The following is a 26,487-nucleotide window of genomic DNA, read 5'->3' as shown; positions in this document are numbered from 1 at the left end:
TTGTCAACTCTTAGCTTTTTTTTTTTGGTGTGAGAGAATTTTAGGTGTCGGGCATGCGCTCCAGGTGTCTACTAAAATCAGTGTGAATTTACTTAGATATTCATTTATGTATCAAATTTCAGTTACGATTGTTACAAAAGAAATAATATCTATATATAGATGATGATTTTTGTCAACAAAGACATAAAATTTTTGAACTATTAATTTTGACAACCTTAATTATTATGATGTACCTAATCATTAAAGCCTTGAACCTCAAGCTTTCTTTTTATCAATCAACAACTAAATGATGGATTATGTATATTTTATTTTATATTTTAGTTTTAAAATTAATTGAAACTTATATAAAAAATGATATTATAATTAAAATTTTAAAACCCAAAACTTAGTTAAGGTCTTCTAGAATGTAGCATCCGAAAAAAAATCAATCAAACATGCACAAAAAGAGTAAAGTAAGTCAACGTTTGTGTCTTTAAAAAACATGAAGTAAAACACCCTCTCCCTCTCTCTCACTCGCCATAAACCACCATCATCTTCCTTCAGTTCTCTTCATTAACCCAACACTCACAACATCAAATCCAAAACAATGAGTTTTTGCAACCCGAATCCAATGAGCATATCCAGTACCGGTTCGGATCCTATATATGAGTTTTTTCATAAACAGCAACATCATACTCACCACCACAACCATTCACAGTGGCCTTAACCCTTCCGTCATCAAATCTTTTCTTGAATTCACATTCTTCGCCACAACCGCACAAACTGCTATGGAATGTAGGGTTTGCCTTTCGGAGATCGAGGATAAAGAAACATGTTGCGTTTTGCCAAACTGCAACCATACGTTTCACATTGACTGTACTGATATGTGGTTTCATTCTCATTCCACTTGTCCTCTCTGCCGATCACTCGTGGAGCCTTTTGTCGGATGAGTTAAATCAATGGGGGAGGAAGTTGCGATCTCCCAGTGAAGATCGAAGTTCACTACCTAATTTCTTGAACGTGTGTTTATTTTGACTGCCACGTGTACGTGTATTAATGGTCTCAATTTATGTATGTTTTTTTCCTTCGTTTATTAGACTTTTAAGAGTTTAAGATGCATGCAAGTAAAAGAAAATACTTTTTCGATTTCTTCTAAAACATATTGATTACTCTAGTTACGAGATCTAGTTTTGACGCATTAAACGTTTGTTTTGCTTGTCAACACATTTTTCAATGTGTCGTGTACATTTGTGATAATGCATGGTTCTATCTACATAAATTAGTAGTAATCAATTAGTATCTCCTAAGCGCAATAACGGACCTAGGATGATATTTTACTCATGTCAAGCAGAACAATTTTTTTTTGATGAATCCAATTTTTTTTCTCATAACAAAAAAGAAATTTTTGAAATTTAGAGAGGTCAACTGACCCCCCCTTTCATGTGAATATGTCCGGTCCAGCCTAAGCGAGTAGATAAAACTTGTATCTAGTAGTAGTAGTATAACTTTCTAGATTTAATTAGAAAATAGACACTTTTTCATAGAATAATTTGTAAACTAGACACTTTATAAAATATATTTGTAAAATTAGCACTTTTATCTCTCTTCTCTAATACAACTCTCTATTAGAGAGACGTTTTAGTAAATTACCCATTTAACGTTTTGTGTAAACATAAATATCCCACAAAAAAGTATTTATACAATCATACATTTTTTCTTTCTTTTTCTTCTTTTCCTCATTAACTTTTTATCTTGATTTTGTTATTAATTTATACAAAATAATTATAGAAATTTCTCAAAATACTACAATTAAGTTTTTCCTAAAATAACACATTTTAATTATTATTTTTAAAAAGCCACATAAGTTTTATTTCCAAAAATATCAAAAACACAAAAAATTATTTTAATGGATGTAGAATTTTATTTATTTATCCTAGATGGTACATCAATCTCAGATGATACACTAAACTAATTTGGTACATCCCAACCTAGATGGTACACCAAACTCATATTGTATACCAAACCTAAATGGTACACCAAAATAACATTATTTGACACACTACAATATTTTAAATAAATTTTTAGAATTTTTTTAGGTTTGGGTTCTATATTTTACATTTAGCATATAGTTTTGAAAGGGTAGAGTTTAATATTTAGAGTGTAGGGTTTAATTTTGAAAATTTAATTAGATGGTACACCAAACCCAAATGGTACACAAAAACCAGATAGTACACTAAAACCAAATTGTACAACCAACCCAGATGATACACCAAAATAAAAGTATTTCACACGTTACAATTTTTAAATTAATATTTAGATTTTTTTTAATGTTTGGGTTCTCTAATTTATATTTAGGATATTGTTTTGAAGGTTAGTATTTAGAGTTTAGGAATTAATTTTAAAAATTGAATTTGGTACACCAAACTTGAATTGTAAACAAAACCCAAATGGTACAGTAAACCCAAATGGCACACCAAACTCATATGGTACACTAGAACCAGAAGATACACTAGAGTCACATAGTACACTAGCCCCAGATGGTACACTAAACGTAGATGTTATACTAGAATTAAATGGTACATCAGACCCAGATGGTACACCAGAGGCATATTGTACATCAAACCTATTGTACACTAAAACCAGATGGTACACCAAACATTGATTGTATACTAAACCCAGATGGTACCTTTAACCCAGATGATATATCAAACCTAAATGGTACACCAAAATAGTGTTATTTGACACATTACAATATTTTAAAATAATTTTTTGAAATATTTTTTTAGGTTTGGGTTTTAACCAAAAAAAAAAAATATTTGGGTTTTCTATTTTACACTTAATATATAATTTGAGGAGTATGGTTTTAGTATCTAGAATTTAGGGTTTAATCTGTTTTTAGAATTTTAGTGTGCTAAATTTGAAAATAAAATTTATTTGAAGAATTATCTTAATTTAAGTGGACCATGAAACATTAGCTTTTTGATCGAGTACCTTAAAATCAGGTACCACACACACAAAATTTCTAGAAGATAGATATCGTACATTGGATTTTTTTTATGTCATATTTCATCTCTTATTTCATCTAAAACTGAGATCACAAATAACACTATCTTTTTATGTTTTATGATACATGGTCATGGGTATATTGGTCTTTTTATTTGTTTTTATCTTATACTTTCTCGCACAAACACTCTATCTCACAAAGCTAAAAAATGCATATTCTTAAAATTTCTAACCAAAACTTTCTACTTTTCTTAATTAGAAATTTAGATATTTTCATTCAATAATTTGTAAAATAGTCACTTTATAGGATATATTTCTAAAATATGCACTTTTCTCTCTCTTCTCTAGTACAACTCTCTATAAGAGACATTTGAGTAAATGACCCATTTAATTTTTTGTGCAAACATAAATATCGCACAGAAAGTATTTATACAATCATACATGATAATAATGCATAGTTCTATCTACATGAAATAGTAGTAATCAGTTAGTATATCCTAAGCAATAATGGACCAAGGATGGTATTTTATCCAGATAAGCATAATAATGTTTTTTTGATGAATTCAAATTATTTTTCTCATGACAAACAAGAAATTTTTGAAATTTGGGGAGTTCATCTGACCCCTTTTCATGTGAATAGGTCCATCCAAGCGAGTAGATAACACTTTTCTTTAGTAGTAGAACTTTCTATATAAAAGTGTTAGTTATAATTGTGCTTGATTAATAAAATAAGAAAGAAACAGAGTTTGCGCTTAGAAAAGAAAAAATAAGTTTAACCAAACGTTTTTTGTTTGTGATAGACTTTGATCAACGAACGTTAGGGTTTGGTCAATCTAATGGTTTACAATAAAATTCCGAATTTTCAGTCGCCTAAACATTATTTTCTAGATCTATCGTGTCTACGTCGAAACACCACACGTGAAAGATTCACACAGTTTAATTTTATCCTTTGATTTGTAGCATCGAATAATTAATAAAATTAAAAAAAAAACATTTTCAATAAATACAAATATAAAAAGCACTATGTTTTTGTCACCTATATTATATACTTTCCCACCAAAAATACTATATAGAAATCTTGTTTCTCCAGATTTATATATATACACTACCAAACACAATTACACAAACCACTTTACCATAAGAAAGAGTGAGATGATATAATGACATGTATGCTCAGTTAGCATTGTACGGTATACGCGTTTGTGGGATCCATGTGTTGCCACGTAGGAAATTCCCTGGAGCGAACTCCCTTGCGGCTCTAGGAGAGATCCGTCGGATACCTCTCCACTTAACCCGGCGAGCTTGACCGGAACCACGACCTCTGTTACGGTACTCAGTGTAGTACAACGTGTTGAGTGCAAACGTCTCGTTCCATTTCAACCAACCTTCTGGGTCTATCACATCATCAATCTCTGTGTTCATTATGATTGTCCTCGAATACTCTTTCCATGGCCGTCCCAAAAATGCTCTGTTCCTGTATATACATATAGGTCCATATAAACAACGGTTCTTTAATTAAAATCATATATGGTTAAAGTACTTGACTAAATATTAATAATAGTTACTTGGCTTTGACGGGAAGATATGACGCATCACCGATTATACGACTATTGTGGATAACAATTCCAGTCGTCTCACGCCGGTCTTTTCGTCCTTGGGCTGTGACGATACATTGTTGGTTATCCATGGGACGGCGGATGACAAATACGCAGTTCTGAAAAACTGCCTTAGCATCACCAAAGACGAAATCAATGGTCCCTGAGATGCGGCAGTCACGGTAGAATTGACGATGGGTATGGACGTAAAGCGTGTCTTGGTAACCATTCATATGACAGTTGAAGAACAGGGCAAAATCCGCCGAAACTCGAAGTGCGACAGCTTGATGGCGTGCTGCTCCTGCCGTGTTCTCGAACCCTATGTCCTTTGCCATGAAATAGTCCCCATTCACCGCTTCAAACACCATCAAAAAGTTATATAAGAATCAACCCATTCACCTACTTACTACGGATTATATTTAAAACGAAAGTTTATAAACATTTTTGATAGTTTAGATTAGATCAATAATAGATAAATTATATTAACACCTATGTAAAATGTTAAATCTATATAATTTACCAACGGTGGCAGTGCGGAAGGTGCCAACTCGGTTTGGTAAGAAGGCAATGTCTCCAGTGATAATCGTCTTTGTTGGTCCGTCTCCGACAAACATGACGTTAAGCATTTTTTTGGTTACCTCTACTTTTTCCTTGTAGACACCTTGCTTTATGTGAATCACAAACTTCCTTTTGTTTTTCATTGGTACCATTGCCAATGCTTGTGCGATTGTCTTGAACTTACCACTCCCATCCTTTGCAACAACAACGTTCGCTCTGATACTATTACTAGGTCTACGTGCAAGAAGCCTCCGCGAATGAAGTGTCACCCACGGTGGGAACTCTCCTTCCTCTGATAAGTGTCGATCGTTTGAAGAATCAAATTTTCTAAGGTGATTTAGTTTTCGAAGAGGATCCAACGGTCGAATTAAGGAAGAATCTGAATTTTGAGGAGGACCTAATGGTAGACTCTCGGTAGAAGTTGATTTTTGAGAAGGAACCTCGGAAGTAGCCAATGGTTGATTCTCGGATGATGTCGATTTTTGAGGAGAAGTTTGGGAAGATTCCAACGGCCGAGTCTCGGAAGAATCTAACGGTCTGTTATTTGATGGTGGATTCTCAGAAGAGTCCATTGTTGCTGGAGTATTTTCAGAATCCAAACTTGGAGGCGGATCTTGGGAAGAACCCAACGATTCGTCATGCGAAGAACGCGAACCCAAAATGCCGAGTCTGCCCCTTGACTGTTGGAGACATAAAATCCAGTGTGTATCAGTATAACACATTCGTAGGAAAAATAAGTTAAAAGAAAGTTTCACTATAAAAGTTATAAAACCCAACTCTATATATATATTTTTTTTATTCAAAGTTTTTATTTATTAAAAATAAAATGTAACCGAAAAAAAACCATTGAACTAAAAGAATGATATTGGAAATAAAGGTTGTTATGATAAAGTGTGACGTGAATGTACGTACCCCAAGAAATGGAATTGGAATACGGAAAGCCTTCAATAAATTATCAAGATTTGAGGCAATCGCTAATCCATTGCTAGTGAGATGCTGCCCTTTCCTCAGGACTCTCTCCATCATCATGGCCGCTTCGCTATCGATCCCTTCAAATCCATCAATGCACGTCTGTTGGTATGTGATTGATCCGCTAAGCCACACACAAAGATCCTCAACGAAGTCTGGCAATCTAGTGAACAAAAATCCCCTAAATCTATCCCTTGTTTTTCGAAGATCATCAATTGCATCATCCATTAGCTCTCGACAAGTATTAAGCGCCTCCCTTGTGTGCATATCCGCATCCGCTCTTTTCTTTAGATCAATCAACCCCCTGTCGATTCCACTTCGAATCGACAAGATAGCAAGGTCGAACGCACCTCTTATTAGACTTCGGGGATCAGGCGACCTCACAGTTGCGAGACTCGATGTGCAATCTTCTTTGTAATCGGTGGAGGCACATATAATACTTACTGCAGTCTTTGTTATCACCAGCTTGCTTTCACGGTGAATCTCTTCTGTTTTTCTACTCGGGATGCTGCCATCATCGGCCTCAACACAAATGACCGTTGCTATAATGAGAACCGCGACGCCTAACACGACATACTTCTTCATCTTGTTTGAATAATTCCATCCATTACACATTCTTTCTTTTTTCCCGGAGATTTTTTTTGGGATTTTTTAGAATATCAATTGCCAAATCTGAGTTGGTTTCCAAGTCCTACTTATATGTGGAAGAAGGAAGGAAAGTTACATATTTACCGTTAAAAAAACATGAGGCAGTAATTAGATTCTCAAAGAGATTTGAAATTTGTTTCCAGTGGTTTTTGCTTTACTTGCGGGAAAATTAAAGCAACGGTTTATAGAATTTTACGTCTCCAACAGTCAAAGAACTTAATCATGAAAACATATTATTTTGTATGGTTCCAACTTCGAATCATAGAGCGGCTCTATGTTGGAACCATACAAAAAAAATAGTAAAATACAACGGTTTATAGGATCCATTTTACAAGAACTTAATCAACTTATATAGCAGATTCTTTCTTAATTTGCTAAACAAATAGGAAAAATGATTATTGACTATATTACTATTTTGAGGTTCCACAATACATTTTATATGTTGCATTGTTGCTATGTTCACCATTTTATCTTTTGCTGTCATTCTTTGTTTTATTACTATCGGATTGTATATATAATTTTATCAATATTTTTTTGTTTAAAATTAAAATGTTTCAAAGTATTTTGTTAAAAGGTCTTAAAACATTAATAAAAATATTTCGTTTATGTATATATACACTAATATTTAAAAATATTTCGTTTATGTATATATACACTAATATTTAAAAAATATTTTTAGCAAAAAAAATGTTTAGATATTCCCTTATACCATCTCCAATGGTTTTTCCTATTTTTTTTCTCTATAATAGAGATCTTTATAATAGATGTGAGTTTTACTCCAACCACCTCTATTCTCATATCTAAAATAGAGTTCCTCTATAAATAGAGTTCCTCTATAAATAGAGGAAAAAATAGCAATCTCTATTTTAGAAATGAAAATAAAAGTGGATTGAAGTAAAATTCACATCTATTGTAGAAGAAAAAAATAGAGGACCATTGGAGATGCTCTTACAAAAAGGTCAAATATTATAAGTCTCTTTGGAGCTTGTTTAAGCTTTTTTTAATACTTTCTTATTAATGCTTACAAAAAGTAGAGACACATTACACATATGTATACATGGCACGATTACATTTTACATTACATAAGCTTCAACATAAACTATTTCTAAATACATAACAGACACACACACACACACTTGGTTGTGATCAAAAGCTTATTCCAAGTCAAACCCGTTACAGCAAGCTTTAGCAACTGTGTCGGTCTGCACATTCCAAAGCAGAGATAAAAATTATCACACTTACTTACAAACTCACCATGCATCTTCAACATAACTTGAGGTTTACACCGCTTATTTACGAAATTGCTTTATAAGCACCCCTCCATAGAGTTGGGCAGCCTCGTCGCAGTTAATAACTCTTCCTTTCGGCCTCTCAAACTGGTCGGGATTGCCAACAAAAGGACGGGCACCACCGAAGTATTGAATATTAGCAGTGGGGTGAGAGACAACAGGTTCTTTCATAGTTGACTCAGGTGAGTACATATACATAGCTCGACTACAACTAATACTAGTACTAGTCGCCTCTTTTACGGTATAAACTTTTGGACCACTATATTTGTAAGCATTTTGGCTAAAACGAGAAGGGGAATCGTCTTTAGGATCATATGGTTTAGTGGTTTGTTTAGGGGACTTACCATACACCTTATCAATCATTTCAAAAGCCTTTTGAGCAATCCTTGTATTCCTATCGTTTTGAGCCATTAATTACCACTGAAGCACAAAGAAGAGAAGAGAGAAGTTTTGTAATTAGTGTATTATCCTCGTTTCTTTGGGTTTTTAGTTGATAAGGAGAAGAAGGCCAATGCCGTTTATATAGAACCAGTATATTCTTTATAACAAGATCATATCGTTACTTTTCTATCCACTTGTAGACTTGTAGTTTCTTATGAACACTCGTTTAATTTTTTATTTTTTGGTAAGAAAACACTCGTTTTCTTTTATTGTATCCAGTATTTAATATGAAGTTGTAAGTTCTGATATATTCCTTGTGAATAATATCGATCGATACGTGTAAGCATCACAAAAGATGGTATCAACTTTAAATAATTATTCATATCAAAGAATTTAAATAATCATTATTCCCTCAATAATGTGTAATGTATCTTCGTCAAAAGCCATGGGCGGTTTGACGGTCTGCCCTATCAGTTCCTTTCATTCCCATATATTTATATCAAAAATATATATGCAGATTAGTTAGGATAAAATTCACTAGAAATGTCAGGTTGAATCGAGAGACAATATCGTTATGGTCAGAGTCGTGCGGACGTGAGAGAAAAAGAAGCGGTCGCCTATGGCATCTATTTTTGATATAAATCATGGATATTTATTTAGGATAAAAGACCATATATAGTTTAGTGTCACAGAGATTAATCAAATTATATAATATAGGCTTGCAAGTTAACTTAGAACGTTAAAAATCTCAAAGTATAAAAGAGAGCTTAGAAATAAAATATGGACTTCTAGAATCAAATATCAAACATCGGCTTCTAATATGTTAATCATGAGATTAAAAAAACAGACACAGAAAGTTAGTTAATTAAGCAATTATATTAGGGCTACAAAGAGATTTGCTTAATTCTTGACTTTCATTTTTTGTCGTAACATCTTTCATTCCAAGATAATATAGTGACAAAGCTTTTCTTTCAACGTTCTCACCAAATCATTTCTTTTAAGTAAAAACTGATCATTTATCATTTTTTCATCATTTTTTTTTCTAAAATTGCAAGTAAACGAAGGTGTATGATTTTTTAGGCTTCTGGTTATGGTGTCGGTCACATCATTTACGTTTGTTTATATTGGTCACCATGCAAGTTTCAATTTTTTGTATAGGTACTTGTATATTAATTTAGTACGGATACATTAATTTAGTCTAGAATTTTTTATTTGAAAAGATACAGTAAAATCATTATAAACTAAAAATAATATAGAAACTAAAATATTTTTTAATTTATAATAACTATTAATTTATCAAATATCAATTTATATATATTTAACTGTAGTCTCCAAAGCTTTCGGATGCACGCTGTTGTCAAAACAAAAAAAAAAAAAGCTTTCGGATGCAATATTTCTCCGCACTTATAACCCTTTTTATATCCTCTGATATAGAGCTAATTACGAATACCTGATAAATGCTCTTTTCTAATTCAAACATATGAATAGCCTAGAGTATCATCTTTGAGAATCGACAGATTTGATATTTAATCTCTTATATATTAAAAGAGAAACATTCTCACACAAAATGTCAATGTGTCGCATTCACAGAATTCTGGACACTATTTCCTTTATTTGTTATCAGTTTTTTATAATATTTACATTTATATACCATTGTATTTTTCCAAAAATACAATTAACCCCTAAATTTTTTTTTTATTCTCTTTCTAACTTAATTATATCCTTTAATTACATTTTCATAAATCTTTAAGATAAATTTTAAAAACTCTTTGTTCATATGATATGATAATACAAGATTTATATTACAATAATTCTCACGGATTAAATTTTAATTATTATATACTACACAATTGAATTTTAGATTTCAAGTACCGATACATATAATAAATTTTGTGAATACAAATTACGTAAAAACATTTAATAATTATTTTATATCGCATTAGCGGATTGTTACCTAGTTTTAAGTAAAAGGAAAGCCTCATGAGTAACCACTCCCCACTGAAATTAGAAACTAAACCGATACAACAATCGAAATGATCTCCGCACCCAAAGGAGTAAAGTCATCTCTCACATCAATTCTCTTTGACGTTTCCAGATTGACCAGATATGCGAATCAGCACATCGGTCCAGTCTTAAACCGTCTCAAACCCTCATAAACATTTCTTATATTACTCGTCGAATATATAAATAATTATTTCATGTATAATTATTTAAAAGAAGAAAGGTGATCACTTTATTTTAGAAGCTTGGTTACAAGCAATTTTACAGGGTTTGTTTATATAAAGTTACATGTTCATCCTTATAGATGTTTTCCGGACCCCCAAATTTTTTTTTTTTTTTTTGGACCCCCAAATTAGATTATAGACTTATATGTTTAACCGGAATTGTTTGAATATATATCATCAATTCATCATCGATCACCCGTAGTGGATCAAGAAACGTTTTTTTTATTATAGATAATTAAAAGTAAATTGTCTTTGAATATAAATATATTTTTTTCTTGTAAAATAGAGTTGTTACTTTGTTGGAATTGCCTTTAACCAAATCAATCAGAGGAATTGCCTCTAACCAAACCGTTGTAATGTCTAACTTTGCAGCTTTTACATCGAAATTCGATTTCACTCTGTATTAACACACAGATTTGACTATATAAGTCGAGATTTGTGAATCTAAAAAAAAAAAAAATGCATTTGATCCATCCTAGTCATCTACGAAGACAACTTCTTAGATTTATGTTAAAATAAATTAAACTTTATGCATATGCGAGCCGGCCTGAAAGGAAGTAGTAGATTACACGCATTGGAGCCACACAAAAATGCAGCGATTTATGGCACTTACAGAACTCGATCAATTAAAATTGCAACACATTGGAATAAATAATTAATTCTCTATATTCATGGTTCCACAAGACCACAATACATTAATATTTAATATATTACTTTTTGCAGCATCGACTTATTTTTGCTTTCATTACCCTTTATTTTTTATTTCTGTTAATATTATATATATATATGAATAATTGCGTCAAATTTCATTATTAAAATGTCTTAAAACATAAAAGAGGTATATTTCTTTAATAGGGAATTCCTCTAGTATATATATATATATATATATATATATAGAAATTACCTCCAAAAAGGGTCGAATATTTTTTGTCTGCTTGACGTCTCTAAAAATATTAGGCCAGCTTGGTGCATATATGTCATGCTTATTCAAGTCTTTTGATACATGCTTATTTATTTTTACCAAAGATTCAAGACACGTACATATTTTTACAAAGAGTCAAGACACATATGTTTACATTATACAAGCTTCAACATATAGTACTTCTATAACAGACACAAACACTTGTTCGTGATCTAAAGCTTATTCTAACTCAAAACCGTTACAATAAGCTTTAGCATATGTGTTGGTCTGCACTTTTTTTCTAAAGCAGAAATAAAGATTACCACACTTATTTACAAACTCACCATGCATCTTCAAACATAACTTGTAAGTTTATACCGCTTATTTACGATTACGAAATTCCTTTACAAGCACCCCTCCATAGAGTCTGACCGCCTCGTCGCAGGTAATAGCCCGTCCTTTCTGCCTCTCAGACCGGTTGGGATTGCCAACAAAAGGACGGGCACCGCCAAAGGATTGAATATGCTCCGGGTAAGAAACAACAGGTTCTCTTATATTTGACTCAGGTGGGAATAGATAAGGAAGGTACGTATCGAGCATTTCAAAGCCCTTTTGAGCGACCCATCTATTCTTATCATTTTGAGCCATTGCCATCGAAGCTGAAAGAAGCGAAGAAACTTTAAAGGTGTTTTGTTTTAGTGTGTTATCTTTGTGTCTTTCGTTCTAGTGTGTGATTTGGGATAGATATCTCTTTAATCATTTATATAGCATGTGCAAATCGTCCCAATGCCCATACTCCTTTACAAATAGCTTTTCTTACTTTATTTAGTGAAATTGTGATTAAGAATTATCCACTTGTATATTTCCATATGAACACTCCTCTTCATTTTGTTTTATTCTATTTAATATAAAGTTCAAAGTCTGATATATTCCTTGTTGAAAATATGATACGTGTATCATCTCAAACATGGAATCAAATTTATTATTCCCTCACAAAGGTCATGAACGGTTTGACAGTCAGCCCGATCCTTTTTTTCTTTTTTCTTGGACAAATCATTTCATTCCATATATTAGATACTCATATAGTCATATTATAATCTTTTTCTGAAGTGGTTATTAAAATATTGTAACACAGTTTAACGAACCAATTCTGAGTAATATAATTTTATACAGTTTTTTTTTGTTTAACCATTTCAGAAAATGGATTATAACATTTTTTTTGTTTTTCGTTTAACAAAAAATAATTTTTAATATTTCAATTTTGAGTAAACAGACAAAAAATTCAGAATTGTATTTCAATTTTTGAGTAAACAAACAAAAAACAAAAACAATCGTATTTCAATTTTGTTTAAACACAAAAACTGTAAAACATTTCAGTTCTGAGTTAATTTTATAAAATTGTTAACCAAAAAAAATGTTACTTATTATAAAAATCAATAAATATGCATGTAGTTAGCATCAAATTCAATATTTGAACTCAATTGTGAAGACCATCGCCCTATACTTAATAGTTTTATTCCATATGTTGTCACTTGTCAGCAGTAAATAATTACATCATTTCGGTGTGAACTACGTCTCATACAGTCATACAAACCGAAGAAAATCAAAGTCTGTCAAATAGAAAAACACTATTTGCCTACTTTTAAAAAATCTAATATCTTTTTTTTCCAAAAAAAAAATCTATTTTATATATACAGAACCCACCAATTTGTGCTTAAAGCAATCAATGTTCAACAGAAAAAAAAACCTTCAAAACAGCTTTTGTAAAAATCTTCATGAAGCTAGACATAATGATATAACTGAATTTTTTTAATAACACTCACAACAACAAAGAAAAAACAAAATCTATTCAAAAATAGGTTAATGATAAGACTTTCCTTTTTATGTCAAGAACATGTAACTATTGAAAATAAATACTCTAGATGATCTGAAGACAAAGTTTCCCTATTATCACAAACCACTCAAACAATATGAAAAACAATTTGGCTAATTTTTTCTTTTTCTTTCCACCGTTTGTTTTACTGATTAAGTATAAGACATATATGAATGTCTTTTACTTTGAGTCAATCTTGTACCCTGTTATCAAAAAAAAAAAAAACAAAATGTCTTTTACTTTTCTTTCCTTTAATTGAGATCTTTATGATTGTTTACACGTGTGGGCTTAAATAAAATTTAGTCTTTTTCCAAAAAATTTAATTTTGTTTAATAAATGAATCTTTCCGCCTTTGTCTTAGAAAAAGTTTACAGTGATTCAAATATCTTGAATTATAAAATCGTTTTTTATTTTTTATTTATTTTATTTTTGTTTTTTTGTTAAAGCATAGATTTGGATTCGATCGGGACGAAGATTGATATCTTGCTCGAAGTTATATTATACAAGTTCTTCAACGAAAAAAAATAATATATTGTAAACTTCTTTTCTAGAGAGACTGATTCCTACAAAGTTAAGGGTCCAAGAATTTAACGTTGTTTAATAATGAATCTTTCATCCTTTTCCTGTTAAAAGTATATATATATATATATATATATATATATATATATATATATTCAAATATCTCAAATTATATAATTAAGTTTTAGATTCAGGAGGAAGATTTTTTTTTTGGTCGGAGGAAGATTGGTATCTTGTTAAAACTTATAAGTTCTGTATTAAAAAAAAAAAGATAATGCTATATACCAAGTTAAAAAAATCTTTTATAGAGAGACTGATTTCTTTTGAATTTAACAATGTATTCAAAAGCTATGGCTTTTTAAATTTAACAACTCACCGTCGTTCACTGGATCGTGGATATGATTTATTTGTAGTACATGACGAGTTTTGTGTCAGTTCGTTTACAGTCTATTGCTTTCAGATTCTTCCTTAAACCCTTGGTTTTGTTCATTTTCATTTTCGATGTATAGCTTCCAAGCTCTTATCATTCTCTGTCATAGCTTTCCTCCTATTTCCTTTTTTAAAACTTGTTTATAGATAAAACATCAAACACAAACTTTTTTTACATTCATGGTCAAAGCGATAAATTATGTGTTTTATAGGTTATGGTTTCGAAATTTTTCATCAATTTGATCATCTTTTTCAGGTGCGGCATCGAAACAATGGTTTTTTTTTTTTCCCTTGCAATAGAACTAGGTGGTCAGACGAATTATATAATTACAATTCTCACGATTTTTAAAAAAATATTATTCTTAAATCACACTCCTAAATATATCATACCATTGAATTTATTTGAAACCCAAATTTACTCACACATAAAGGTCCACCTCAAAAAAAAAAAAAAAATAAGGGTTTAAAAGCAAGAAAAATCAGATCTGGTAAAATTCTCCAACCCGGAATTAATTAAGTGAAATCATTGGTTTTATGAATTAATGTATAAATAAGAATTATATCCTTACAAAACATGGTTCATGATAATATCATTACGATAAGAATTATAATATCTAAAAACTGGCATCCTTGGATATATTCTGAGAACAAAAAGTCTATGAAAAGAGATAAAGAGGAATAATAATAGAGTAGAATACGATGCTAAAAGAGAAGAAATAATAGAGAATATAACGAATACCAAATCCTTACCGACTTTTCTCTTTTTCTCCAAGCAGTGTCGCTTTAACCTCCGGAAGCAGATCCCATATCCCTTCTCTCCCACGATTTCTCGAGATTTTTTTATACTCTAAGCATACATGATATGTTAATTGATACTTTACTTACGTACATTAAAATATACATACTTCCATTACACGTTATCATGCATATATGATATTTATATATTTTTTCCTCACAAATCATGTTAAAAGTCATAAATATATTGCTACCAGCTTGGTCTTGTCTTAGAAGAGTCTTCGTGGTTCTGGCCAGTACTATTTGTTTAGGCTTAAAGAAAAATCAAGATCTTGTTCTCTCCAACTCATATAATGTATATATATACCTAATGTTTCGCCGAATCCATCAAAACCAGTACCCTTAAAGATTTAGTGCGAAGGGCCGGGCTCTTTAAAATCCTATCTCAATCGACCAGCTACAAATCTGCCAAACTAATACGGACCAAACTAGCGTATTGCAACATTCCTAAGAAAACCATGTAAAATTATTTTGGTAATTTGATTTTCAATATGACTTAACTTTGAATTTTAAACTCTGACGAGTTTGTACATCTACTGATTAGATTTTCAAAATTCTCCATCAACACATCAATAAACAAATTCGAAGAATATTAAATTAAGTTGTAGTACAATTTTGTGAAAATCGTATTATTAATTTAATGTTAATATTATCATGTCCGAAAGACAATTACACCCTCAGGACTCTATCTATATAAAATCCACTAACTTTGTTGTTTTTTCTAACCACCCAAAACAACAAAATCAATACATTTCTTAATCTCTCTCTCTCTCTCTCTTACTTAGTCTTTCTACTACTATGGAACTTGCTCGAAAGGACCGGCATGCGATGATAGCAGGAGATGGGTTACAAAAGCACAACAGAAACACTTCCATGTCAAATCCTAATATTCCTTATCCTTGTAATACCAACCTCTCTTCTCTCTATACCCAAAATAGTTCTTACATCTACTACGGTCCACAAGTACGTACCGTCAAAGAGTCCATAACGTCTTCCACCAGTGCCACCTTTTTGGTATATCAATATTCAACGAGCTAGTTCAAGCAGCCGTTTTTGCGCAACTAAAAAATATGTTTCTTCTCTCTTGCTTAAACCAAACGCAAGCAATAAGCCTCAACGTTCTAGTTAAGGGATGAAGAAGTTAGTATGGCCAAAGATGTGAGGCTCTTTTACAGTTTTTTTTTTCTTTCTAAATTAGATATGGTGTTAGTGGATACAGACCGGTTCAAACTTTACTCCCGTGAGAGTTTTGTTGTAATAATATCAACTTGGATTTGTGTCTGTTTGTAACATGTGAAATGTACATACAGTAGAACCTCTATAAATTAATACTCGGTAAATTAATAACCTCTATAAATTAATAAATTTCTCCGGTTCCAAGTTGGGACTAGTGTAATTTTGGATACTATTCGATAAAATAATAAATTAATAATTTTTTTGAAAATCCCATGTAAAAATATGGTCTCATCAATATCATAAATTAATAATCAAATAAACTAGTATATATATATATCTAAGAAATATATATATATATATACATATATATATATACATATATATCTAAGAAATATATATATATATATATATATATCTAAGAAAATCTAGTGAAATATAAATCTATTGTTGTTTGTTTGTTCTTGAATTTGCATTCTTGTTGGAGAGCATCTCTAATATTTCTGACTGCATCAAAAACTTATGGTGTTGTCTTCTCAAATCTTATCCAAAAATTGTAGAGAGTTTTTGACGCGATAATTGCTTCCTTACGTGTAACTGGTTGTAAAGGTACCGTCGTATCTTTTTCAACTACATCATCACCTTGAAAAATAGTAGTAGCAATTTCTTCTAAACTCTGAAATTCTGATAAAAAATTCTCTTTATAAATTAATATTTTATTAATTTATCGGTAAATTAATAATTATTAATTTATCGATAAATTAAAACCTCTATAAATTAATAAAATTTCATGGTCCTGACCTTATTAATTTATAGAGGTTCTACTGTATGTAACCTGATCATTATATATTTATGTTTATATTTTAAATTAGTAAATTTTCGATTAGGTAGGAACCTAACAAAATTACCTACACAAATAAGGAAAAATTCCAGTAACAAAACTCACAAAGTATATATGTATATAACAATTTCCAAAATATACACGAACAATACAAGTTTTCTAAGGAACTATACAACTTTATGTGTACAGACAGTAGTCTAGTTGTATTTGTATACAAAAACTAGTGATCATACGTCTAACACTTGCAAGTTTACGACCGCTAATGACCGCTTATATTCTGTTAAAATGTTTGATGTGACATTACAGTTATTTTTTTAATGATAATTTTTTTAAATACTGTAGTAATTGATATTTAAATATAAAAGTTCAACATTCTCAGCGTATTTTCTTATGGCTCTAAAGAAGAAGAATCTTTATAGGCATAATTTGCTATCCGTTTACAGTGATGGAATGATGATGATATGATGAAAAGAGCCGTTTGGTATTGATGTCCATATCTGCTACAATTAAGATGTTTAGTTCGGTAGAAGAGGGCAGAAGTTCTCTTATTAAAATTGGTGCCAAGGTACAAAAGGGTCGGGCTACAAAAGACTTAACGAGCTGTTCTAATGACAAGCTAACAAACGACAAGCTTCGAGCTCGTCAATGTTTACAAGTTATAAGTGAGATCGTCCTATTCTTCCCTTTTTTCTCTTCGATACGGATATTGTAGGTCCGTATTTATAGGTAACTGTGTCGGTTCATCTCCGAAAGGACTATAATGCCCTCCCTTAGATTTGTTATTATTGGGCCCTTTCTTGGATTGGGCCTTTTGTGGGAGTGAACATCCACCCCCAACATTTGGGTCATGAAATTGGAAGAGTAAAGGCAAATAATCTCTTCTTTCATCCGTCTTGAGCATCATATAGACAAACAATGGTTACCAACTGCAAAGTCGGTGAACCTAATCGGCAATTTTGGGATTCCAAATTTGAGAGTTTAGTGAAACGCTGCTCTAATATGCTTCTCCTGGTACGATTCTACCTGTTTTCGTTTGTAGTTCTTGAAGAATTAGGGTTGTTTGATGTGATTAATATTAGGTTTATCTAAGTTAAGATTTGGTGTTAGGAAAATTAAAATTCTTCGAATCAATAAGCAGTCTCTTTCTTCGTTCATAGTCATGATTGAAACGATTTCTACCACAATTTCTTTGTTTTTGTTGGAAGATTGTATAACTTTTGGGTGTGTGTTAAGCTAAAGCTAAAGCCATCGTTTCTTTGTTTTTGTTAGCAGATTGTAAAAGTTTTGGTTGTGTATTACTGTCATATTTGAATTGAATTTGATATGGTTGTATGTTTGGATATGTTTTTGATCACAGTTTTGTGTTTGTTCTTGATCAATCTTCATGTCTGTTTCAGTTTCTATACTTTGGGTTTATCATTTAGTTTGTGTAACATGCTTCTGTAATCTGAGAAGATTAGTTGTATGTTTGTGTTCTTGAATGAGTGTATGTGTTCTAAAATGAGTTATGTTCTTTTAAACCATGAATCTTGAATCAGAGTTATGTATCAATGATTAACTTTGATAGCTTTGAGTTTAACTTTGAATTTTCAAGCTTTGTTGTGAGATTATGGTTTGCTGTTTTGCTGCAGATCAAAGGCGACAAAATTGGCTGATGCATATGGTTTGTGTTTATGTTTTCTGTTTCAATCAGTTTTGGCAAGTTGACAAGTAAAAGAAGATGATAAGTTGACTTGTAAAAGAAGATGGCATGAAGACAAGTTAAAGAAGGTGGCAAGTTGTATCTTCTTTTGGTTGATTTTGCTTTATTGTTCAGTTTGTTTAATTATGACAAGTTAAACAAATTTGAATTTTCCAAATAATATTTCAATTTTTTTAAGAAACTTTTTACCATTGAAGTTTTTCACTATTGGAGATGATCTTAACTTCTCTGAAGGAGGTATTTCACTATTAAAAATATAATTAAGAGAAAAGAAGAGAGAAATTAGAATAATGATCAGAACCGTTTTTGAAACTAGATCACTCACTAGAGACTCTTGGGGACATATGTGCATCTGTGTTTGGTTTCGTTTATTTTCTATTTAAAATTTAGTTCTTAATTATATCGAAAATATTAATATTTTAGTTCTCGTATACTGTTCGACACAAAAAGAAATTATCATATATTCTGAAGAGGTTCCGTTCTATTGTTCTAAAGTGATGGAGATGCTCTAAGGTTGTTATTTTATTTTTGACTTCGCAACATACATATTTTTTAGTCTAAGCTTCCATACTTGTATTAACTTTTACAGCATCCATTTTACAGAGATACTGTTTTGAGAAGCAAATGATATATACACTAGAAGAAAACAGCGCTTAAGCGACTACATTAGTCGCCTAGTATTTGTAATAATAAGAGTTATGACTAATTAGCGACTATATCATGTAGTCGTGACTCGAGAGTCGCTAATTGTTATAATCGTAAAATCAGTCACACTTTTGCGACTACTTTATGACTATATACGTGTTGTCACAGAGTACTCATCATGTAGTCGTAACTTATAGTGACTATTTTGCGACTATAGTGTGATTAAGAAACCTGGACAAATCCGTTGTTTAATGTGGTCGGGAAATAGTCGTATAACTTTTGCGACTAATTTATGACTATATACCTGTCGTCACAGAGTTGTCATAATTTAGTCGTAACTTATAGTGACTATTTTGCGACTATAGTGGGATTAAGAAACTGGACAAATCCGTTGGTTAATGTGGTCGGGAAATAGTCATATAAGTTTTGGTGATGTTTTGGTGACTAATGTTTTCAGAAATTGGATATAGAATATTCTAATTCTTCTTTGTTCAATTTCGACCATGTCAACCAAACCAAAAAAATGATTCTAATTTGCAAACCAAAAGCAACACATAATATGAAATACTAAAATACATTGTACTTGAAGAAGTTATTATATTTTCCAAAAGGAGTAGAACATAAACTTAAAGTTGCCATTGAGTTCTTCAAAAAAAAATATTTAATTAAGTAAGACATAGAGAAACGTATGAAGTTGAAGTTGGATCTTCTTGTTAAACAGGCTCTATGGTTGTCTCTTTAGCTGAATGGGCTGTCAAGAACTGCTAGAACCGTGGATCACATTCCCGCAGAAACTGCTCCACCAAGTCGAAATGGTCAATCTTGTCCTTCTGCCCAGCAATAACTTCGGATTGCTGAGCAATTTCTGCATCACACCTCAACATATGAGCAGCCTGCTCCTCTATCATGCGTTGAGCTTCCTTCAACTGTATGAGACAAAAACAGTATGATTTTAATTGCGTTTGCAAAAATATCACGATTGAGTTAATTTTTAGATGAAACAGGCAAATATACTAATTAGTACACATACTGTAGTATGCACATATATATATAATCCAACTAGAGATTTTTTTTAAATCAACTCACTTTGTAGATTTGAATATTTAGATACGTGCAAAATTAATTATCAAGTATAAGAGTCACAAACTTACACATATAAAAAAAAAAATTCGAGAGAAGTCACGCGAGTGAGATCCACGCTCGGCGATTTCTCTCTCCAAAAACTTCTTCTTCTTATCACAACCACTTGCTCCGTCGGAGGGGTTCTTCGTTGATTCCGGCGACGATGAGAACCCAGTGGCTCATGGTGCTTCATCCTAAACCGCTGCAACAACCAGGTAAAACTTTCATATCAAAATCAAGGGAGAAGTGGAGAGGAGAAGCTTCTGCGAGACACTGTCGGTGAGAGCTCCACCGCCGGGTGTAGCGACGCAGAACAGAAGAAGGAGATCCACGGCTAGAATGAATGGGGATGGTGGTTAGATCTGAAGACTTGAGATTCTAGAGGTTTCGTTGCGCCGTTGTTTGATGGGGGAAGTCGTCTGCGGCAAGGCGGAGCTAAGCCACCGTTGAAGGTTTCTAGATCTACTCCCTACCGCTATTTCCCTTTCATGACAAAGCTTGGATCTCCTCGACAAAGACAAGCTCGTTTATCTTCTTCCTCCTCAACTACGGCTCTACGGTGGCGGGATGGCAACAGATCTTGGATCACCATCTCCGTTCGACTCGCGGCGTTCAGGCACATTGGAGGTCCTGTTCTGGTGTGTATTCGCAACCTGTGGACGACGGCTCTGAATATGTTCTTCATTCAGAGATTAGGGTTTCCTGTAACCGGTTAAGGAAATCGGGTCGGTTTAGTTTTTGTAGTTTTGTCTGGTTTATTGTATTCGGTTTGGGCCTTAATGGAATTGTAATGAGCCTAAATCCGGAAATAGCACATTGGGCAATTATTTATATAAATTGAATACCCTTTTAACAAAAAAAAAAATATAAGAGTCACGATCGATATTTGTCGTTAACTCGTTTTTTACAACGATAACAAAAAGAACTTTTCTATTCTTGGTGTGTAGGACATGCATTATTGCGTGCTCATTGACGTGTTTCATTGCGCATGCCATACATGTTTTAATGTTTACATTATTACATTTAATAGAAAAGCATATCATATTATATTACACCACAACATTATAGTTTCAGCTTAGAGTAGTTTCAGCTTATATCACTTCATCTGAATACATAACAGACCCAACAGTTGGTAGTGATCTAAACCTTATTTAAGTAACAAACACTTATGTCTTGGTTTGTACTTTTTCCGAAGGCAGAAATATAAACTATCATACTTGTTATCACTTAGTATATTTCATCGATCTTTAGCTTGCATAGCTTGCGTTTTACCCCACTTAAGTACGAAACTCCTTTATAAGCACCCCTCCATAGCGCTGGACGGCCTCATCACAGCTAATAGCCCGTTCTTTCGGCCTCTCAAAGCGGTCAACATGACCAACAAAAGGACGGGCGCCACTGAAGAATTGAATACGATCCGTAGGATGATAAACAATCGATTTTACTATAGTTGACTCATTTGAAGATTGATATATGACTCGGCGAGCAGTAATAGTACTAGTTGACTCTATCACCGTATAAAATTTGGGACCAACATATTCGTAGGAATTTTGGTTAAACTGAATAGGAAACTCGTTTTCAGGAACATATGGTTTAGGGGTTATTTTTTGGGACTTACCATACACGTTATCGACTATTTCAAAAGCCTTTTGGGCGATTCTTGTATCCTTATCATTTTGAGCCATTGCCATCAAATAACAAACTAGAAGAGAAGAAAGTTGTATTTTTCTTTGTGTGTTATCTTTGATTGTTTGCTTTTAGCTTGTTTTGGTAAAGAAAGCTAATGGCCTCTTATATAGAAAAATTAGCAAACGAATATTCACTTTATTAGATTAGTAGTCTAGCAGCTCTGTTGACTTATCTTTTTGGAACTATCCCTTGACTTTGCACATGAATAGCCACTTTTGTAATGGTTAACTGAACTGAAACTGAAACTTGACATTACAAGGGGAGACTTTTGCCAGAGACATATATTGTTTTTGTAAAGGAAGACAAGAAGAGACAGTATATGTGGAACGAACATTGAGCTCCTTTGACCTAGAAAAAGAAATGAACATTGAATCTGTGTAGAGAATTAAGATAGTGTGTGGTGCGCGTTAGTGGGTGACACCAGTTTGCTTCTCATGCATGGTACAACAGATATATTGTTTAGTTTTGAAAATGATTTATAATTTATCATCGGTGGTGAATTTATAAGAATAATGTACGGTCCCATGTCTACATGTTGAAAAATAAATTGTAAAAGTTTTGAGGAATAAAGAGAATAGCATTCTTTCTCTCTTCTTTTCAAACATTGACACCAACTAAAGTCTATATAGATCAAGGAAAAACAATGTCGAGGAATAATAGAAGAGTTGAATGGGATGCTAAATGAGAAGAAACAATCGAGACCAAATCTTAAGAATGACGACCACTTGTCTTTTCTTCCAGTGCAGTACGTTAACCTTCCCAAAGCTGATTTCCTATGACTTCATATGCGTACTTACATTACACGTTTCATGCATATGTAGACTGTAGACATATATGTTCTACACAAGAATCTTGTTGAAAATGTAGAGTCAAAGTAGCAGAAAGAAGAGATACGGTTCCTGATCAATACATTAGGGCACAAATGTTTCCTCTCCCATCTATCTACTATCGCAATACATAAATTACGGAGAAAAATAAAACTATAACCTTCATTTTCTTACATATCCGCGCATGCTTTTGCAAAGGACACTCTTCTCCCTCCTCGTTTGAGTTTGTCTTAGCCGCCATTCCTAAGTCGACAAAGGAGACTCTGCCCTCTGACGCCATTGTTGCTATGGCTCACCGGCATCGGACTATGTCCTCTCTTTGATGTTCCGCTTCCCCCAGTCAAATCTAATTTTGTTCAGTTTAAGTGCTCGTTCAAACCGCATTTCCGGCTTCAAATCCAGCATTACTTCTGTCGTGGCCTGTCTTCTCCTTTCACTTCTGACATTATGCTACCAGGTTTTTAGGATCCACTTTGTCCACCAGATTCTCCTTCGGCGAATGCCCAAGCGTCACCATTTCTCTACCCGTCTCTGGGTCGCAAATTCCTTCGCTGAAACATCGGAGAACCCTTTTCTCCCAATCCGTGCTCGCCTCCTTTTGGTTGTGTCTTTGGCCATTTCTACTTCTCCGCAGGAGTCTGGATCTAAGAACTCCTCGGTGAGTTTCCGGAGAACCTTTCTCTCTCGACCCGCTGCCCACCTTCTTCTGGCAAGTCCTCAACCGCTTCTAACCTCCGACTTTAGTCCTTTGTTCTATTGAAGCTCCCCCTCACTTCTTATCCATCAATCTCATCTCCACCTCTCTTGCCAACCCGAAGAACCAGGAAAACCTGATGGTGTCAATTGATGCGTTCGTTGTCGTCCCTTTCACCAATCTCCATCGTGATGCAATTCCTCTCGGCTTCTTCTGCTTCTTCACTAAACAGAGCATCAGATATTTCTCCTGCTATTCCCTGCATGCATCATATACTTCTCCGACATGTCCATTTTGCATTCATTCTTTGTTTGGAATTTGCCCAAATTTGGCGGTATTTGCTCATTGGAATTTCCTCTAGCATCTTTGTAGGTTGCTTTCAGCCTAGAGCCCTTGGTGATGGCTCACAGTTCATTTTAGCTGCTCGTTTTGGCTTTTCCTTTTCAGCCACCACTCCCTTCCTCATTGTTTTAGCTGTTGGAGTCATTGCATTGGGGTTGCACATTTAAGCCTTTTATGTGAAGGATGTTCCACTGAGACTTCACCTTGTGTTATCGTCAACGGTTCAGTAATTTGGTGCTTTATCTCCATTACGTTTACAACTGATTTTAGGATCGCTTTTCTGCGCAAGTGGCAGTTTCAAGCTCAGCCATTAGAGCATTTCTATTGCTTGTTGTTCCACAAGACTCCTTTCCACTTATTGTTTCTCATGTTGCCAAGGTTGGAGGACTCCTTGACGGTGTTGTTTACCTGAGTGTTTGGATTCTATGTTTGGAGCTTGTAGCAGTATTGTCGTTAACTATTTTGCTTGGTTATTGGATTTGTCCGAGTGCGTCTATATGACAACCCGTCCCGTGGACCCCATTAGAGATCAATTGGTGACAGTTTGTCCTGTTGGAAGGTTGTTAAAGGGTAGGGACCAGGGTTCGAGGAATGCCTGGCGCACCATTAACCTACTGGTGGATTTGGATGTCCACAGTGAGGGGTTAGGATCGATGCCCTGCAGGGCCAGCTTGGGGCCTATGGAGGCAAGCTAGCGGTGGCTAGTGGGATCCACAAGACTGGTTGTCACAGTCTATCCCCAATGTAACCGTCTGATTTGAATGAAGATTTTGGTGCACAAAAAAAAACCTTCAGTCTGTCATGAAATTAGCAAATATTAAGATCATACAAAAATATTTCATAAATCATTTATAAATTCCCCCACTCCACCTAATGAATCTTTCACTAAAGATATCAATTATGTTATAAATAATAACGTAAATATATATGTATATATGTGTATATATGTAAGTGTATAAGGAACTATATAATTGTACAAAGAAAATGGAGGAGGAACGTGAGAGAGGAGAGAGTGGGGAAAAGCAACATTAACACATTTCTTATTCTTCTTCTTATTATGTCAACATCTTTCTCTCACACCTTATTCTCACTTACATGACCTTTATATATACTAGTGATAAGACTATGATCACTCATGCACTACACAAAGAAATAAAGACAAGTGTACATATGTGAAGGATAAGTGGTGAAGTGGTGAACAAGTGTTACACCAAGTAAAGGGATATGTGTTATTAAGATGGAAGACACATGTGGTGATGGATAATCACACTTATTTCATAACACTCCCCTTGAGTATCCATCACCAATAATGAGTTATGCACTGCCTTATTAAAAACCTTGTCACGGAAAAACCCATGACGAGGGAAAAAGAGTACAACGACATAAACTCCCCCTCGAAAAGACTTCAAAGACCTCGTAGATGATGCATTCCAATACCGTGAATATGCTTTCTCAATGTTGAAGTAAGAAATGATTTTGTAAATATACTTTGTAGTTTTCAACGAATAGTGATGCAATCTCCACCTTCATCATTGACATTCTCATTCGAAGTCGATCTTTTGCATGTTATTTGCTGCCTCGTTAAAAATCTTGTCATGGAAAAACCCAGTGGGATAAAAATCATGATAAGGGAAAAAGAGTGCAGCCACGCGAATCATCATATTCTCTCCCTTTGTAAGTAACTCTGCTACATCGTTACTTGAATTGATGGACTGTCTATCAACTTCTTTATCCTTCTCGAATTCTTGAGTGTAAGAGATGAATAGATCTTATCTTGTCGTTCTTGGTGTAGTTTCCTTTGATTTGGGCGATATATGCAAAGAGTCTTCAAACAGAGTTGTTTCCTTTCGATTGCTTCTTGTTAATGGGTCTCAACAAGCATTAACTAGTTGATGCTGATCGAACCCTCAGTTTCAAGTTCTTCCCTAACATGTTACAAGGCTCCCGTCTTCGGCAGCTAACTATTGGTTGACGTTCGGGCACCATCTGAGCCATTATGAATTCTCGATATGACATATGAAGCACAATTATTTTGGCATGACTTTAATAAGCGACGACCAAAGTCTATCACTAAAACGTCACGAAGTCGTTGTTTTGCTATATATCTTTATATAGACCTGATATAAATCTTCCATCTGAAATAACAACTAAACAAAGCTCTTTCTAAAATATATTAAACCCAAGTTAATCATACTTTTGCAATAGAAGATACGTTTCAACTCATCTCAAAATGTACTCATAGAGAATGAGTTATATGTTGTAAAGAGGTTAGTAGAAAATTCTATGCA

At 33.3% G+C, this 26,487-nt stretch overlaps 5 protein-coding genes, 1 long non-coding RNA gene and 1 pseudogene across 6 annotated transcripts; 3 read left to right on the top strand and 4 right to left on the bottom strand.

Moving 5' to 3' along the window:
• The first annotated feature begins 476 nt into the window (after nucleotides 1–476).
• LOC147936043 (RING-H2 finger protein ATL17 pseudogene) lies at nucleotides 477–1,181 on the top strand (annotated as a pseudogene).
• Nucleotides 1,182–3,922: 2,741 nt separating this feature from the next.
• Nucleotides 3,923–7,068, bottom strand: LOC104718793 (putative pectinesterase/pectinesterase inhibitor 43). The gene is made up of 4 exons (XM_010436598.2): nucleotides 6,048–7,068; nucleotides 5,098–5,815; nucleotides 4,548–4,932; nucleotides 3,923–4,456 (listed from the first exon to the last, which is right to left on the bottom strand). Exons 1-4 carry the CDS (start codon nucleotides 6,717–6,719, stop codon nucleotides 4,156–4,158), a joined length of 2,076 nt encoding a protein of 691 aa, XP_010434900.1. The 5' UTR covers nucleotides 6,720–7,068; the 3' UTR covers nucleotides 3,923–4,155.
• A 669-nt stretch (nucleotides 7,069–7,737) lies between these two features.
• Nucleotides 7,738–8,550, bottom strand: LOC104718792 (uncharacterized). The gene has a single exon (XM_010436597.3). The coding sequence runs from the start codon at nucleotides 8,450–8,452 to the stop codon at nucleotides 8,042–8,044; it is 411 nt and encodes a 136-aa protein (XP_010434899.1). The 5' UTR covers nucleotides 8,453–8,550; the 3' UTR covers nucleotides 7,738–8,041.
• A 3,220-nt stretch (nucleotides 8,551–11,770) lies between these two features.
• LOC104718791 (uncharacterized) lies at nucleotides 11,771–12,302 on the bottom strand. The gene has a single exon (XM_010436596.3). It carries the CDS (start codon nucleotides 12,200–12,202, stop codon nucleotides 11,930–11,932), a length of 273 nt encoding a protein of 90 aa, XP_010434898.1. The 5' UTR covers nucleotides 12,203–12,302; the 3' UTR covers nucleotides 11,771–11,929.
• Nucleotides 12,303–15,893: 3,591 nt separating this feature from the next.
• Nucleotides 15,894–16,608, top strand: LOC104718790 (uncharacterized). The gene has a single exon (XM_010436594.2). It carries the CDS (start codon nucleotides 15,963–15,965, stop codon nucleotides 16,200–16,202), a length of 240 nt encoding a protein of 79 aa, XP_010434896.1. The 5' UTR covers nucleotides 15,894–15,962; the 3' UTR covers nucleotides 16,203–16,608.
• Nucleotides 16,609–17,991: 1,383 nt separating this feature from the next.
• LOC104718789 (uncharacterized) lies at nucleotides 17,992–19,071 on the top strand. The gene is made up of 2 exons (XR_756455.3): nucleotides 17,992–18,189; nucleotides 18,810–19,071. It is a non-coding gene; the product is annotated as an uncharacterized LOC104718789 (long non-coding RNA).
• Nucleotides 19,072–21,841: 2,770 nt separating this feature from the next.
• Nucleotides 21,842–22,332, bottom strand: LOC147936042 (uncharacterized). The gene is made up of 2 exons (XM_087468228.1): nucleotides 22,266–22,332; nucleotides 21,842–22,154 (listed from the first exon to the last, which is right to left on the bottom strand). The coding sequence occupies exons 1-2, from the start codon at nucleotides 22,330–22,332 to the stop codon at nucleotides 21,925–21,927; spliced, it is 297 nt and encodes a 98-aa protein (XP_087324354.1). The 3' UTR covers nucleotides 21,842–21,924.
• Nucleotides 22,333–26,487: the final 4,155 nt, after the last annotated feature.

Source organism: Camelina sativa, chromosome 10 (genome assembly GCF_030686135.1).
Source record: "Camelina sativa cultivar CO46 ecotype springtype chromosome 10, ASM3068613v1".
In the NCBI taxonomy this organism is placed as follows: domain Eukaryota; kingdom Viridiplantae; phylum Streptophyta; class Magnoliopsida; order Brassicales; family Brassicaceae; genus Camelina; species Camelina sativa.
The sequence above is the reverse complement of the archived record's forward strand: the minus strand, read 5'-3'. Positions and strand labels throughout refer to the sequence as shown.